This window comes from Sebastes fasciatus, chromosome 5 (genome assembly GCF_043250625.1).
Source record: "Sebastes fasciatus isolate fSebFas1 chromosome 5, fSebFas1.pri, whole genome shotgun sequence".
NCBI classification, from domain to species: Eukaryota; Metazoa; Chordata; class Actinopteri; order Perciformes; family Sebastidae; genus Sebastes; species Sebastes fasciatus.
In genome coordinates this window covers 8,909,424-8,921,647 of record NC_133799.1, presented here as the reverse complement: position 1 = coordinate 8,921,647, position 12,224 = coordinate 8,909,424, and the positions used below count along the sequence as shown (strand labels likewise).

At 42.2% G+C, this 12,224-nt stretch overlaps 1 protein-coding gene across 2 annotated transcripts in view; it reads left to right on the top strand.

Annotated features, from left to right (window-relative positions):
• Positions 1–12,224, top strand: part of ror1 (receptor tyrosine kinase-like orphan receptor 1) — a 139,873-nt gene that overhangs the window by 119,595 nt on the left and 8,054 nt on the right. For both annotated transcript variants that reach the window (XM_074634913.1, XM_074634912.1), the window contains 4 exons: positions 4,846–4,973; positions 6,897–7,214; positions 8,632–8,877; positions 9,400–9,614. In XM_074634913.1, coding sequence (XP_074491014.1) covers positions 4,846–4,973; positions 6,897–7,214; positions 8,632–8,877; positions 9,400–9,614 — 907 coding nt within the window. The remainder of the gene's footprint in view (positions 1–4,845; positions 4,974–6,896; positions 7,215–8,631; positions 8,878–9,399; positions 9,615–12,224) is intronic.

Here is a 12,224-nt window from a genome sequence, read left to right as displayed (position 1 = left end):
TAGTTATAGAGATATTATTGTTAGTTGTTGTGTCTTTCTAGCCAAACAGCTACCGTGGTGCTAACGTAGCAGCAAGTGGCTCATGCCAGCAAGCTGCGTCCGTGCTCGGCTCGTGATTGGCTTGGGTGGGTGTGTGGGCGGGACCTTGATAACGAGGCTCCAACCCCCCCCGATCACTACTGCTCAGACTCTGGCTCCAAATGATGTCAAAATCTCTAGATGGCAGCTCCCGTAGCCAGGATTTTGTACAGTGGGAAGAAGTTGAGACGCGTCGTCCATCTATATATACAATCTTTGGTCTATACAGTAAAGAAATATATAATTTAGTTGAAATAGATCCCTCTTCAGATGTTCAGTTTTGTCTCATTGTTGCAGTCAAATCACACAGAACAGCCCGCTTCATCCTGTCATCAGTTTCTGGTTTATCAGTTTACCATCTCAGCCTCCTTTATGTGCCCATGCATGTGTGTCATATGATAAACTATATCAAGACAATGTACAAAATAGTGTTTGTACTTTTGAATGTTTATACTTTACGTATTTTTATATATTTTTTCTGTGAGTTTGAGCTCTATAGCTCATACTCGTGTGTGAATATGTTGCATACTGTTGGTGCCTTGCAGATTGCAAATTTAACTTTTTTTGCTGGCTAAGTTTGTCATTTTATACCATCTAGTTTTTATGACCCCAGGACTAATCCGGACCTTTTTACTGTTCTCTATCAACACCCACATGAGTCAAAGGGACATTTATATACATCTTCTATTTATGTGCGTCTCTGGTCGGATGAATGTTGGCACTTTATAAATGTGGCCAAATTTGTCTTTCTTACTCTCTTTGAAGAAATCAAATCAGGAAGACTGGAGTTTTTAAAGTTTCACATTAAACTATTTATATTTAACTTTTTTCTGCTGGCTTGCTTTCTCTTTCATCTCGTCCAAAGCAGCTGGCATTGAAAGTGTGTCCAGCACTGGAGCTGCAGTCTCTTACTGTACTGGCACCACCCAGGTGTGAATGTATGCAACCATATGAATCAGGGCGGTGCCGAAAAAAAGAGCACGGCAAGCGCTTCCCTGAATAAATAATGAGGTTGGAAAAAGTGTAATTGGACAATGAATCGATGTCCTCAATACCTTGTTTAGGTTCTGTGGCGAGGCTCGCCTTTCTGTTTAGATCTGGATTATATATCGGGTCTCGGAGGGAAAAGCCTCTCCTTGTAATTAACTATTATAAAACATTACACAGAGGGCCCGTGGCGTTGGTGTGTAAAATAAAAGGCCTGAACAGCCATCCACTGTTTACACAAATAGCAACCGCACTTGGCTCTCTCTGCCTGGGATAGCTTACAGACACAGACACACACACAGGGAAACAAATGGATACACAAAAAACAAAACTCTGGAAAGATTTTCTGAAAACCTCAGATGTCTCACAGCGATTAGGTTATTGCAGATGTGGCTTCCCATTTCTCTCTTTGGACACAAGTCATTTCTGCTGCACTGGACAGGATGCAGACACTTTAATATGCCTCTTAGACACGGCTCTCAATCCAAGTCAATTTGAGTGAATGAAATTGAAATATAGAAAAAGCAACGAGGGGCGATTTGGGATTTGGGCTGAGCTGGTACTGTTGAGGCCGTTCTGACTGGCCAGAGTTGTAATTTGCCTGCGGGGATCCGGCTGCATTGTGGCAGATCGTCTGCTCTCCCTTGTCATTTACTTGTCTGTGTGTGGCTCGATGTTAGTGTGGATGTGTGTGTCCGCCATCCTCTGTGACGCACAACCAAACTAACCTCTCGGCTGCCTGGACACACTCCAGCCCTCACTTTCTATCCTGTGTGTGTGTGTGTGTGTGTGTGTGTGTGTGTGTGTGTGTGTGTGTGTGTGTGTGTGTGTGTGTGTGTGTGTGTGTGTGTGTGTGTGTGTGTGTGTGTGTGTGTGTGTGTGTGTGTGTGTGTGTGTGTGTGTGTGTGTGTGTGTGTGTGTGTGTGTGTGTGTGTGTGTGTGTGTGTGTGTGTGTGTGTGTGTGTGTGTGTGTGTGTGTGTGTGTGTGTGTGTGTGTGTGTGTGTGTGTGTGTGTGTGTGTGTGTGTGTGTGTGTGTGTGTGTGTGTGTTTTCTCTCATGCTCTAAGCTGCCTTTTCATATTCTGCTTCATTACATTCAGAGCGGCTGCAGCCCAACAATCAATCATCAATCCCTCAAATCAGTCAAGCCGTTTTCACAGTGGTAGCGTTTTTATAACAAGACTCTCCTCTTACCGCTTCAATGCCAGACGTGATTTTCACCTAAAGAGATGAAGCTCTTGGCCAAAGGGGAAAATATCTGAAGATGTGCAGTTTGTGAGTTTGTGGCTCGATGAAGGGGTGCTAAGCCGTCTGCAGGGGCACCGCAACATGAACTCATTATTACCGATTTCCACATTTTAGTAGGAAATTACATGTTCCAAGGATATAATCTGCTTAAACCTGTATTAAGCTGTAAATGTAATGTTACCATATCTCCATGGGATCGGCAGTATGCAGACCGCCGCTCTATAGTTCTGTGTACGTGTACGTGTGTGTGTGTCCACGTCTGGAAAGCCCATTTAGATCTGTACAGACGGGCATAGAGGGAGAGAGCTGACCTTGGCCTTTCAGTCATTTAACACTCCTCGGAGAGAGAGAACATACTGACCCCGTACTCACGCCACTACTTATTACACACCCTTGGCATTACGAAGGCTGTTTGTGTGTATTTGTGCTGTTTTCAGTTGCGTCTTTAAAGCTTTAGAGTTTGCGGCGTAATTAGTGTTATCCACGCGCTGGTACATCCCTTGTAAACTACCTGACTCTCATCAACAACGGCAGCAGACATGGTTGGATGATAATGAAGCGTTAAACCTCAAGAGGCTCTATTTTACAGTTAAACACAAAGTGAAATGATGCTTGATGTGTGTTTTCATGAAATGGGATCAGAACTTTAGTGTTTTCATGAAGCAAGTAGAGTATCGCTCAATTAACTTGAAGTAGCGTAACTAAGTTGTAGATCACAGCAGTTTATTTAGAAAACGTATTTCCAAGATGAATGTTTAGGCAGTATTTTTGTTGTCATTACTCTGAAGACAGGATCTATCCACTTTATATTTTAATGAATTAAACTAACACGGGAGAAAAGCAATGAACTGCTGTGGACGAGGCCGACAGCAAAACACATTTTAACCATCTAAAAGATAGGTTTATCTAAAAAAATCAATATCGGTTTAAGTGTACAATATATTTAGAATATTTTCACCTCTTTACCTTTGCCGTCAGACAGCCCTTTCTGACGGGAAACTGAAGTCTTTGTATCCATCTATGCTCTCGCCAAAGCAACCAGACTCCATTGAGAAAAAAAACTATAATTTTACCTCGCAGAACACGGGGGACTGCTGGTCTACCGCTGCCTCGATCGGTTAGTTTGTTTGTGCTGTTGTGTGACTTTGGTGAATCCGAACTAACCAACATCACATAAGAACACAAACAAACTAACCAATTTGTTTTTCTCAATGTAGTCTGGTTGCTTTGGCAAGAGCATAGATAACAGCTTCAGTTCCCTGTCAGCAACATAGACTGTATAGCTGTCTCACGGCAAGGATATAAATATTCTAAATATATAGTACACTTAAACTGATTTTTTTAGGTGGCTAAAATATGTTTTGCTGCCGGAACCGTCCACAGCAGTACATTGCTTTTCTCCCGTGCGGTAACTCCTGTCTGTTTCTCCAAACTGGGGGCGTGCCGACCGTCATCTACTGTAGGTAATACACTGACCAATGATAAATAACTCGTACAACCCTACAACTATCCCTTTAAGTATTTTCCAAAGTTCCAGTCTGGTCAGTAACAAATGTAGTGCTTCTGTTTGCCATTCCTCGTCTGAAGCATGAAGATGTTCTTTCAATCGGCCAATAGCTACAATATGGTTCTTTTGTGCTTGGTTTTATGCACAGTGGCATCATGCACTCCCCTATATATTGTGGTTATGTCTGGTTTTAGAGTCCCCATATGGCACGATTTAAAGCACATGACACTGTGATCTCACACTGAGCGAATCGCCCGCTAGTCAGCATGTGGTTTGTGTGTGTGTGTGCACGTATGAGTGAGTGTATGGAATGAGAGAGGTGAGAGATTGAGGGCAGAACAAGAAAGAGGGAGGGAGATAAATGGATTAAAAAAGTAGGGCAAGAACAGAGAGTGACATGCGGAAACGTGGAAAAGGGCCGACAAATCAAGAGCCACCAAAGGAAGTAAAAGTTGTGAAAACATGATCATCAAACCCCCCCCTCTCTTTCTTTCTCTTTCTTTCTGCATGTGTTTCAGATTAGGGCTCATGATGACATCTCTCTGCCATAAACAGGAATAAAGTCGAACAGCCAAACATTAATTCCTAATGCGGTTTACATCTGTGCTGTGAATTGGGGTGTGTGAGTGTGTGTGTGCTTGTATGTATGTGTTTGTGTGTCTGTGTGTGTGTGTGTGTGTGTATGTGTGTGTGTGTGTGTTTCAGATCTCTGCCTTTGACTTGAATGTGATTTATCTTTAGCCAAGCAAAGGGGAACTCTTTCTTGGTTTAAGAGCAGCAACAAGAAACAGCCTTTTCCTCCCACTGAAGTGCAACTAGTTGGTTTTGTGTGATATTCAAACAAAGACTGCCCTCTAGTGGAAGTTACATGTATTGCAGCACATTTGTGCATCTGTGTAACTTCTGTCTGCAGAGGTCCTCTCACTCTTCCAGACATACAGTATGTATTCTAACTGTTGAGATATCTGTAAACAATCTTTAAATTGACCCACACTGTCTTCTCTGTCTTTGTGTGTGTGTCTCAGGGATGATTTTGACGAAGAAGGATTCTGCCAGCCGTACAGAGGTATAGCCTGTGCCCGCTTCATCGGCAACCGCAGCATCTTCGTCGACTCGTTTCAGATGCAGGGCGAGATCGAGACCCAGATCACAGGTGAGGAACGGGTGTCTCGTATTAACCCTTTCCACTCCACCCATTCTGACCATAGACCCATTTTTTGTCTGTTTTAGGGTGGTATAGAGGGACCTTTATAGCAGGTCACATAGAATATGTCACATAGAAGTGGTCCCTCTACAATGAAATAGCTACTATGGGGACTAACATCATCACACATGAATACAATTGGGTTCACTGGATCCACAAGACTCTCAGCTTTACAGTGATACCCAATTTCTGTAATTCAAGACTGTTTAAGGACCCCAGTATGCAGAAACCATTTTTAGAATAGTTGAAAATGACACGTTTAAACTGCATTGTTTTTGCCCCAAACTGCATGTGATTATCATAAAGCGGGCATGTCTGTAAAGGGGAGACTCGTGGGTACCCATAGAACCCATTTTCATTCACATATCTTGAGGTCAGAGGTCAAGGGACCCCTTTGAAAATGGCAATGCCAGTTTTTCCTCGCCAAAGTTTAGCCTAACTTCGGAACATTATTTAGCCTCTAGCATGCGTGACAAGGTTTTTACCAATGGATTCCCCTTTCATATGATATCTGTACCTTCACTCTGGCTCTAAAAAGTGAGCCTGCTACAGCCTCTGAAAGACAGCAAAGTAGGCTTGAGGGCGCCAAAACTTAAAATCTATTTTGCTGACTCTTAAGAATCTCAAGGAAGGTCTAAATATACTCTCTACTTGTACAGTAGATGGCATTCATTCATTCATAACTAAATGTTCTTCTGAAGCACTTTTGTTTGTCTCTCTGTATTTTGTGCGATTTCAAACTAAATGTGCTTTCTCTGACGTTTCACTCACATGCTCACAGAGCTTTCGGAGATGATTCAGACACTATTTGGCAACATTTACTTAAGAGCTACACATTCAGTTACAAGTATGTGCACCTACGTTGAATGCTGCCAGATCAGCGAAGCCTTACATTGTTTTTAAGAACAAACTAGTTGTTCCCTCCAGCTGACGACCTGCTTTCATCCAGTGAGTTCACTAGTTCAACCATTTAGCGATTCTATCTTGACTAGTAGCTGCTCACATATGTCTTCAGCAACCAGGGCTGATAGAGCTGCCTTCTCTGCATACACTGATTCACATGAAAACTTTTTGTGAATGAGGACTGTTAAGAAGGTGAACATTAATGAATACTGTATGCAGTAGAAGGGAAACAGTGGAGTTCAAAGGAAGTTCAGCGGGGTCGGTCACCGCTCTATATGGAGCCCAAATGGCCCACATACTGTTTCATACCTGTCTGCGTCTCTGTGTTTTTGTTTTGTGTCTTTGCGTGTCCTCAGAGGTCAGTTTAATGTGTGCGTTATTGATTACATCCTTGCAGCTGTCAGTTCAGGGGCCCTGAACTCTAATCTGAAACATCAAGGACGAGTGATAATTATGATTTATGACGCCACAGGGTCGTAATGAGCCTACAGTAGGACTGTAAATCATCACATTTCAGACCCAGAACATCCACATTCGGTAGCTATTCACCATCTTTGAATTTAATGTCACTTTCACTGGTCTTCACTTTATTCGAGCAACATGTGCTGTAGGAGCGTCTGGATAACTGCCAGCTTCAGTTATCCACATTTTAATCGCTTGTCTTCTCCTCCGCCCCCCGCTGAGCTGTTTTACTGATAATCACAACCACAGAAAAGCATATGTTTGCAATAACCGTACAGTATGACTATGAATCATACATTTACAGCTGCAGCTTTCACTGTCAGTCTCCCTCTTTGATCCTTCATGTGTTTAGATGCACAAGAGTTCGTTGCAATGTGATGAATTTAAGAAGAAATAATTCATTTTTATTCAGTCTCTTATCACTTAAAAAACAATTAATATCTCAATATAGATGCTAAATTTATAGATGATTTATTCTCCAACTACTTTTGTCTCCCCTCCTTCCAGCGGCCTTCACCATGATTGGGACGTCCAACCATTTGTCCGATCGCTGCTCCCAGTTCGCCATCCCTTCTCTCTGTCACTTTGCCTTCCCAACGTGCGACCGCAGCTCTGGAACCGACAAACCGAGGGACCTGTGTAAGGACGAGTGTGAGATCCTGGAGAACGACTTGTGTAAGACGGAATATATCATCGCCCGCTCAAACCCCATCATCCTGAAGAGACTGAAGCTGCCAAACTGCGAGGACCTGGCCGCCTTCGACAGCCCCGAGGCCGCCAACTGTCTGAGGATCGGCATCCCCATGGCCGAGCCCATAAACAAGAGTAAGACACCTGCTGATTGCATGACTTCCTTCATTACTTCTGCTAATAGAGCTCATTATTATTAAATATATTGTAACTGCTAACAGGAGCTGTTTAGAAAACTCTGCTTATCGGTGAGTCCAAGTATGCTCCGATATCAGAACCAACTTTATTGGCAACTGATGATTATTTTCATTGTCAATTAATCTGCAGATATTTTTTTTTGTTATTTGATAATCATTTAGTCTATGAAATGTCAAAAAGTAGTGAAAAACACATCCATTACAACTTCCCAGAGCCCAAAGTGATTCCTTCAAATTGCTTATTTTGTCTGACAAACTGTAAAAAACAACAAAGATATTTGATTTACTATCATCTATGATGAAGAAAAGCAACAAATCCACACATTTGACAAACTGGAACCAGCTAATGTTTGGCATTTCTGATGAAAAATGACTCAAACAATGAATTGATTATCAAAATCGTTGACAGTTAATCTCTTTTTGATCGAATAATTAATTAATGAACTAATTGTTGCAGCTCTAGTCAAACTTAGAAGAAATTCGACTTTCAATATACTTAAATTATAATATAATAAGAGTTGACTGCAGAATAGCAAACATTATAATGCCAAAAATGTTTTGAAGCTGTTTAACAAATTTTAAATTGAACACTTCCTTGACTCCTTTACAGTGTGACAATAGACTAAAATAGACTAAAGACTAAATGTTCCCTGTGACCGATTAACTACCTCAAGCAAGTGTATCTTACTTGATATAAGTAATAGTTTCATCTTTTAAAGTTGATTTTGATAGTTTACCTCGATGAATAAAAACTCCTGGTTGTCTGGAAGATAGGACCCTTTCAAAAATATTTTTAAAAAGCGAGTGGTATACTTTGGAAAATGGTTTGTTGTATTGTGACGCAGACATGTAATATACCAACATAAAAACTAAAACTCAATACACTCATACACCCAAACTGTTAAGAGAATGACTAGCAATCCGCTTTTTATTAGTGTCTAGGATGTGGTCTCTAACATACAGTGTGCGGATGAAATAATGGTGATGATTAAAGGAAGGAAATTTCAGGCTGGTTGGTAGGGGGTTGATTGGGGCTTGGCAAGCACAGGACCCAAGAGTGGCCAAATGAAGTTCGTCAAACACAGTCTTGTTAAAAGCTCTGTTGTTTGTGGTTGGTGAAAAAAGGACACAAATCTGGAGTTGGCAGCTTAAAAGTTCTCTAAAAAAACAACAAATAGGCATACGTACATGTGCAGGCTCTCTGTCCTTCCACCAGAAGGAAAGAAATACTTAATACACCTCTGTAAACCCCGTCCACTACCAGCCACCCAGAAGAAAGAAGGAAAGTGATGCAAGCCAAATAATATGAGCTTACTACTCAAACTAACACACAACCACGCCTTCCTCTCCTTCAGATCACAAGTGTTACAACAACAGCGGGGCGGACTACAGAGGGACGGTCAGTAAGACGAAGTCGGGCCGTCAGTGTCAGCCGTGGAACTCCCAGTATCCCCACAGCCACACCTACCTGGCCATCCGCTACGCGGAGCTCAACGGAGGACACTCATACTGCCGCAACCCTGGGAACAAACTGGAGGCCCCCTGGTGCTTCACGCTGGACGAGGGCGTCCGCATGGAGCTCTGTGACATACCCGTCTGTGGTAAGACACTACAATATGTTTAAATCTATACTAATGAGATTCCTTGTGTGTAATGCTGTGTTTGTAACACATTTGCAGATATTTGCTTTGGTTTTTTATGATCTCTTTCATCTGCTGTCAAAAATGTCCCATTATGCAAAATCTCATGCTATTTTTATTTTTTTTTCAAAGTGTATTTTGACAGTATCTGCTGGTAATTTACACTGAGGAAATGTCCAAGACTTTTATTGTATGTAGTAAAGCTCCTATCCTTTATTCTTCTAACTTTCTTCTTTCTCAGTTTTTTTTTTTTTCAATGATCATTCTTAAATGTTATAAAATTATATTATTATCAGTATGCCATAGGGCTGCCACTAATAATTATTTTCGCGATTAATTGTTGATTATCAAAATTGTTACATCTTAATTTTCTTCAAACAACTAGAGTTGACTCTAGCATGCATCTTTATCACATTGTATCGCCCAGTCATATAAAAAGCTATATGTCTGATAATATTCCTCTCTCTCCATCCCTCCCTACAGACCATAAAGAAAAGTCTGGCGGCGGCAACATGGAGATCTTGTACATCCTGGTTCCCAGCGTGGCGATCCCATTGGCCATCGCCTTGCTCTTCTTCTTTATTTGCGTGTGCCGCAACAACCAGAAGTCGCCCACACCTCCTGCCCCTCGCCAGCCCAAACCGGTCCGAGGACAAAACGTTGAGATGTCCATGCTCACAACCGCGTACAAGCCAAAGGTAGAGCAGTCACGCTCACAGCCCACAGGACACTTTGGGTGGGGCAGTATTTTCCATCCCCATTTTCTTGATGTAGCATGAGGATATACAATTTCAATCAATCATTTAACATTTCAAATTTATTATGGCATTTAGTTTCCGTAAACTGGGGGTGTAAGAAAATATTGATACACATGAGTATTGTGATGTTATGTTGTGTGATACTGTATCGATTCTCCAAAACGCTGTATTGATTTTTTGTTAACCTCTTAAAAGTCTGCCGTCGGGCCCGACCTCTATTCGATCCTTTGGAGGTTGTAGCGGGCTGTAAAGCTAGAGTGAAGATACTGGCATCATATGAAAGTAGAAAACCTAAAGAATCCATTGGTATCCACATTCTTGCCAATACACAGACCTAATATATATATATATATATATATATATATATATATACACTCTCACACAGTATTGTGACTCTCCTGTGGTGAATCTAGATCTGTGCTCTTTTGCTGTGTTTGTCTTTTTAAGTCATGAGTGCAGACTGAGGAAGGAGTCAAAACACTGGCACAGCCTCTCTGTGTGTCAACTGGGATATGTCGCAGCATGCTGGGGTTACCGGCTTCAGTGTGTGTGTGTGTGTGTGTGTGTGTGTGTGTGTGTGTGTGTGTGTGTGTGTGTGTGTGTGTGTGTGTGTGTGTGTGTGTGTGTGTGTGTGTGTGTGTGTGTGTGTGTGTGTGTGTGTGTGTGTGTGTGTGTGTGTGTGTGTGTGTGTGTGTGTGTGTGTGTGTGTGTGTGTGTGTGTGTGTGTGTGTGTGTGTGTGTGTGTGTGTGTGTGTGTGTGTGTGTGTGTGTGTGTGTGTGTGTGTGTGTGTGTGTGTGTGTGTGTGTGTGTGTGTGTGTGTGTGTGTGTGTGTGTGTGTGTGTGTGTGTGTGTGTGTGTGTGTGTGTGTGTGTGTGTGTGTGTGTGTGTGTGTGTGTGTGTGTGTGTGTGTGTGTGTGTGTGTGTGTGTGTGTGTGTGTGTGTGTGTGTGTGTGTGTGTGTGTGTGTGTGTGTGTGTGTGTGTGTGTGTAAATGACCTGTCTCAGGCAAAGCTTCAGATCTCTATCATCAGAGCTCAGCAGGTCCAGGAATGTTCAGCTGCAGCTCCTTTCCTCTCTGTTTATGTCTCTCCCACTGTCTCTTTTTTCCACATCCCTCCCTCTCACTTCATCCATCTCTCTTTGTTGCTCTTCTTCCGTCTCGCCCTCCATCCCTTTACCTCTGGACCTCCTTTTTCTCCCTTCACTCTCTCCTTCATCCCCCCCTCTGTCACATAACCTCTTTGTAATGTAGATCATTGAGCCCCCGCTCTGCCAGCCAACACACAGCTCACATTAGGATCTGGATCATATTTCTTTCAAGGTTGCACACTCAGTCATATCATGTCTGTTTATCTTTTTCCACATAATTTTGGTGGTGGTGGTGGTGGTGGGGGGGTTTGGTATCTAGACAATGTGTCTGTTTGTGCAAAGCAGAGCCGATTCTCAAGGTAATGTGTATAATATTACCATCAACAGCTGTAAAAATAACCGCAAAATGTCACAGAAGCGTCAGAAGCCATTAATAATATGTGTATTATTTCTTTGCAATGGAACAAATATGTCACTGACCTAAAAAGGTAGTCTCTCCTCGCTGTGTTTAGATGACGGCCTTGTTTCTGCGAAGAGTCAAGGTTACGATTGGAGATCAAAGAATGTTTTTCAGAGTGACAACCATGCAGTTATGGAATTATACAGTGAATTTTAAATGGTCTTTGTGGACAACAAGGGCCTGAAATATGGTCCACACATATCAGATCACATAACCATCCATTTTAAGATTTCAAAAGCAAAAAAAAAGCTTTTACAGAGGTGCAGTTCTCACCTCCTTTTCCAGCCCATGCATCTAATCTGGTAGCTTGATACTATACTTAAAAGACACTTTGGGTAAATGAGGATTTGCATTAGGTTTCTACCATTTTAAAACTTTTTTAATGAGTGTTAAAATCTCAAATTATACAGTATATTAATGACAAGAGTGCCTCATTTCCCCACCCCTCTTATCTACAACTTTGTCTTGAGTTAGGCTGCTACCCAGGAGGCTTTGCTGCGGGGTCACCCGGGGGCTATTGCCCGTGACAATCCATTTAGACACACAAAAACACACACACACACACAAACCTGCGGTGGTGTGAGGAGGATCTAAGGGTTTGGGTGTGGGGAGGAAAAGAAGGGGTGAAACAAACCCATAACTAAAAACATCTGTGCCTCTCATAACATCACACACACACACACACACACACACACACACCACCCCCCTCAGAGCTCATACAGGCCTGTGTGTGTCCTTCTCCTGCTCACCGAGGAATTTCATTATTCATCTCATAGTTCCTGGAATCTGAAAATCTCTGCCAACATCGCCTCACCTTTTATCTTCAAGTACAGCTACACACACACACACACACACACACACACACACACATACCTACTGTAGGTCTCTCTCTCACTCGCGCGCACACACACACAAACCCTCTCTCTCTCTTTCTAAGATCACCTTGACACTGTTAATTTTGACAATAATTTTAATTTTAGTTTTAGTCTTAGTCGCTTAAC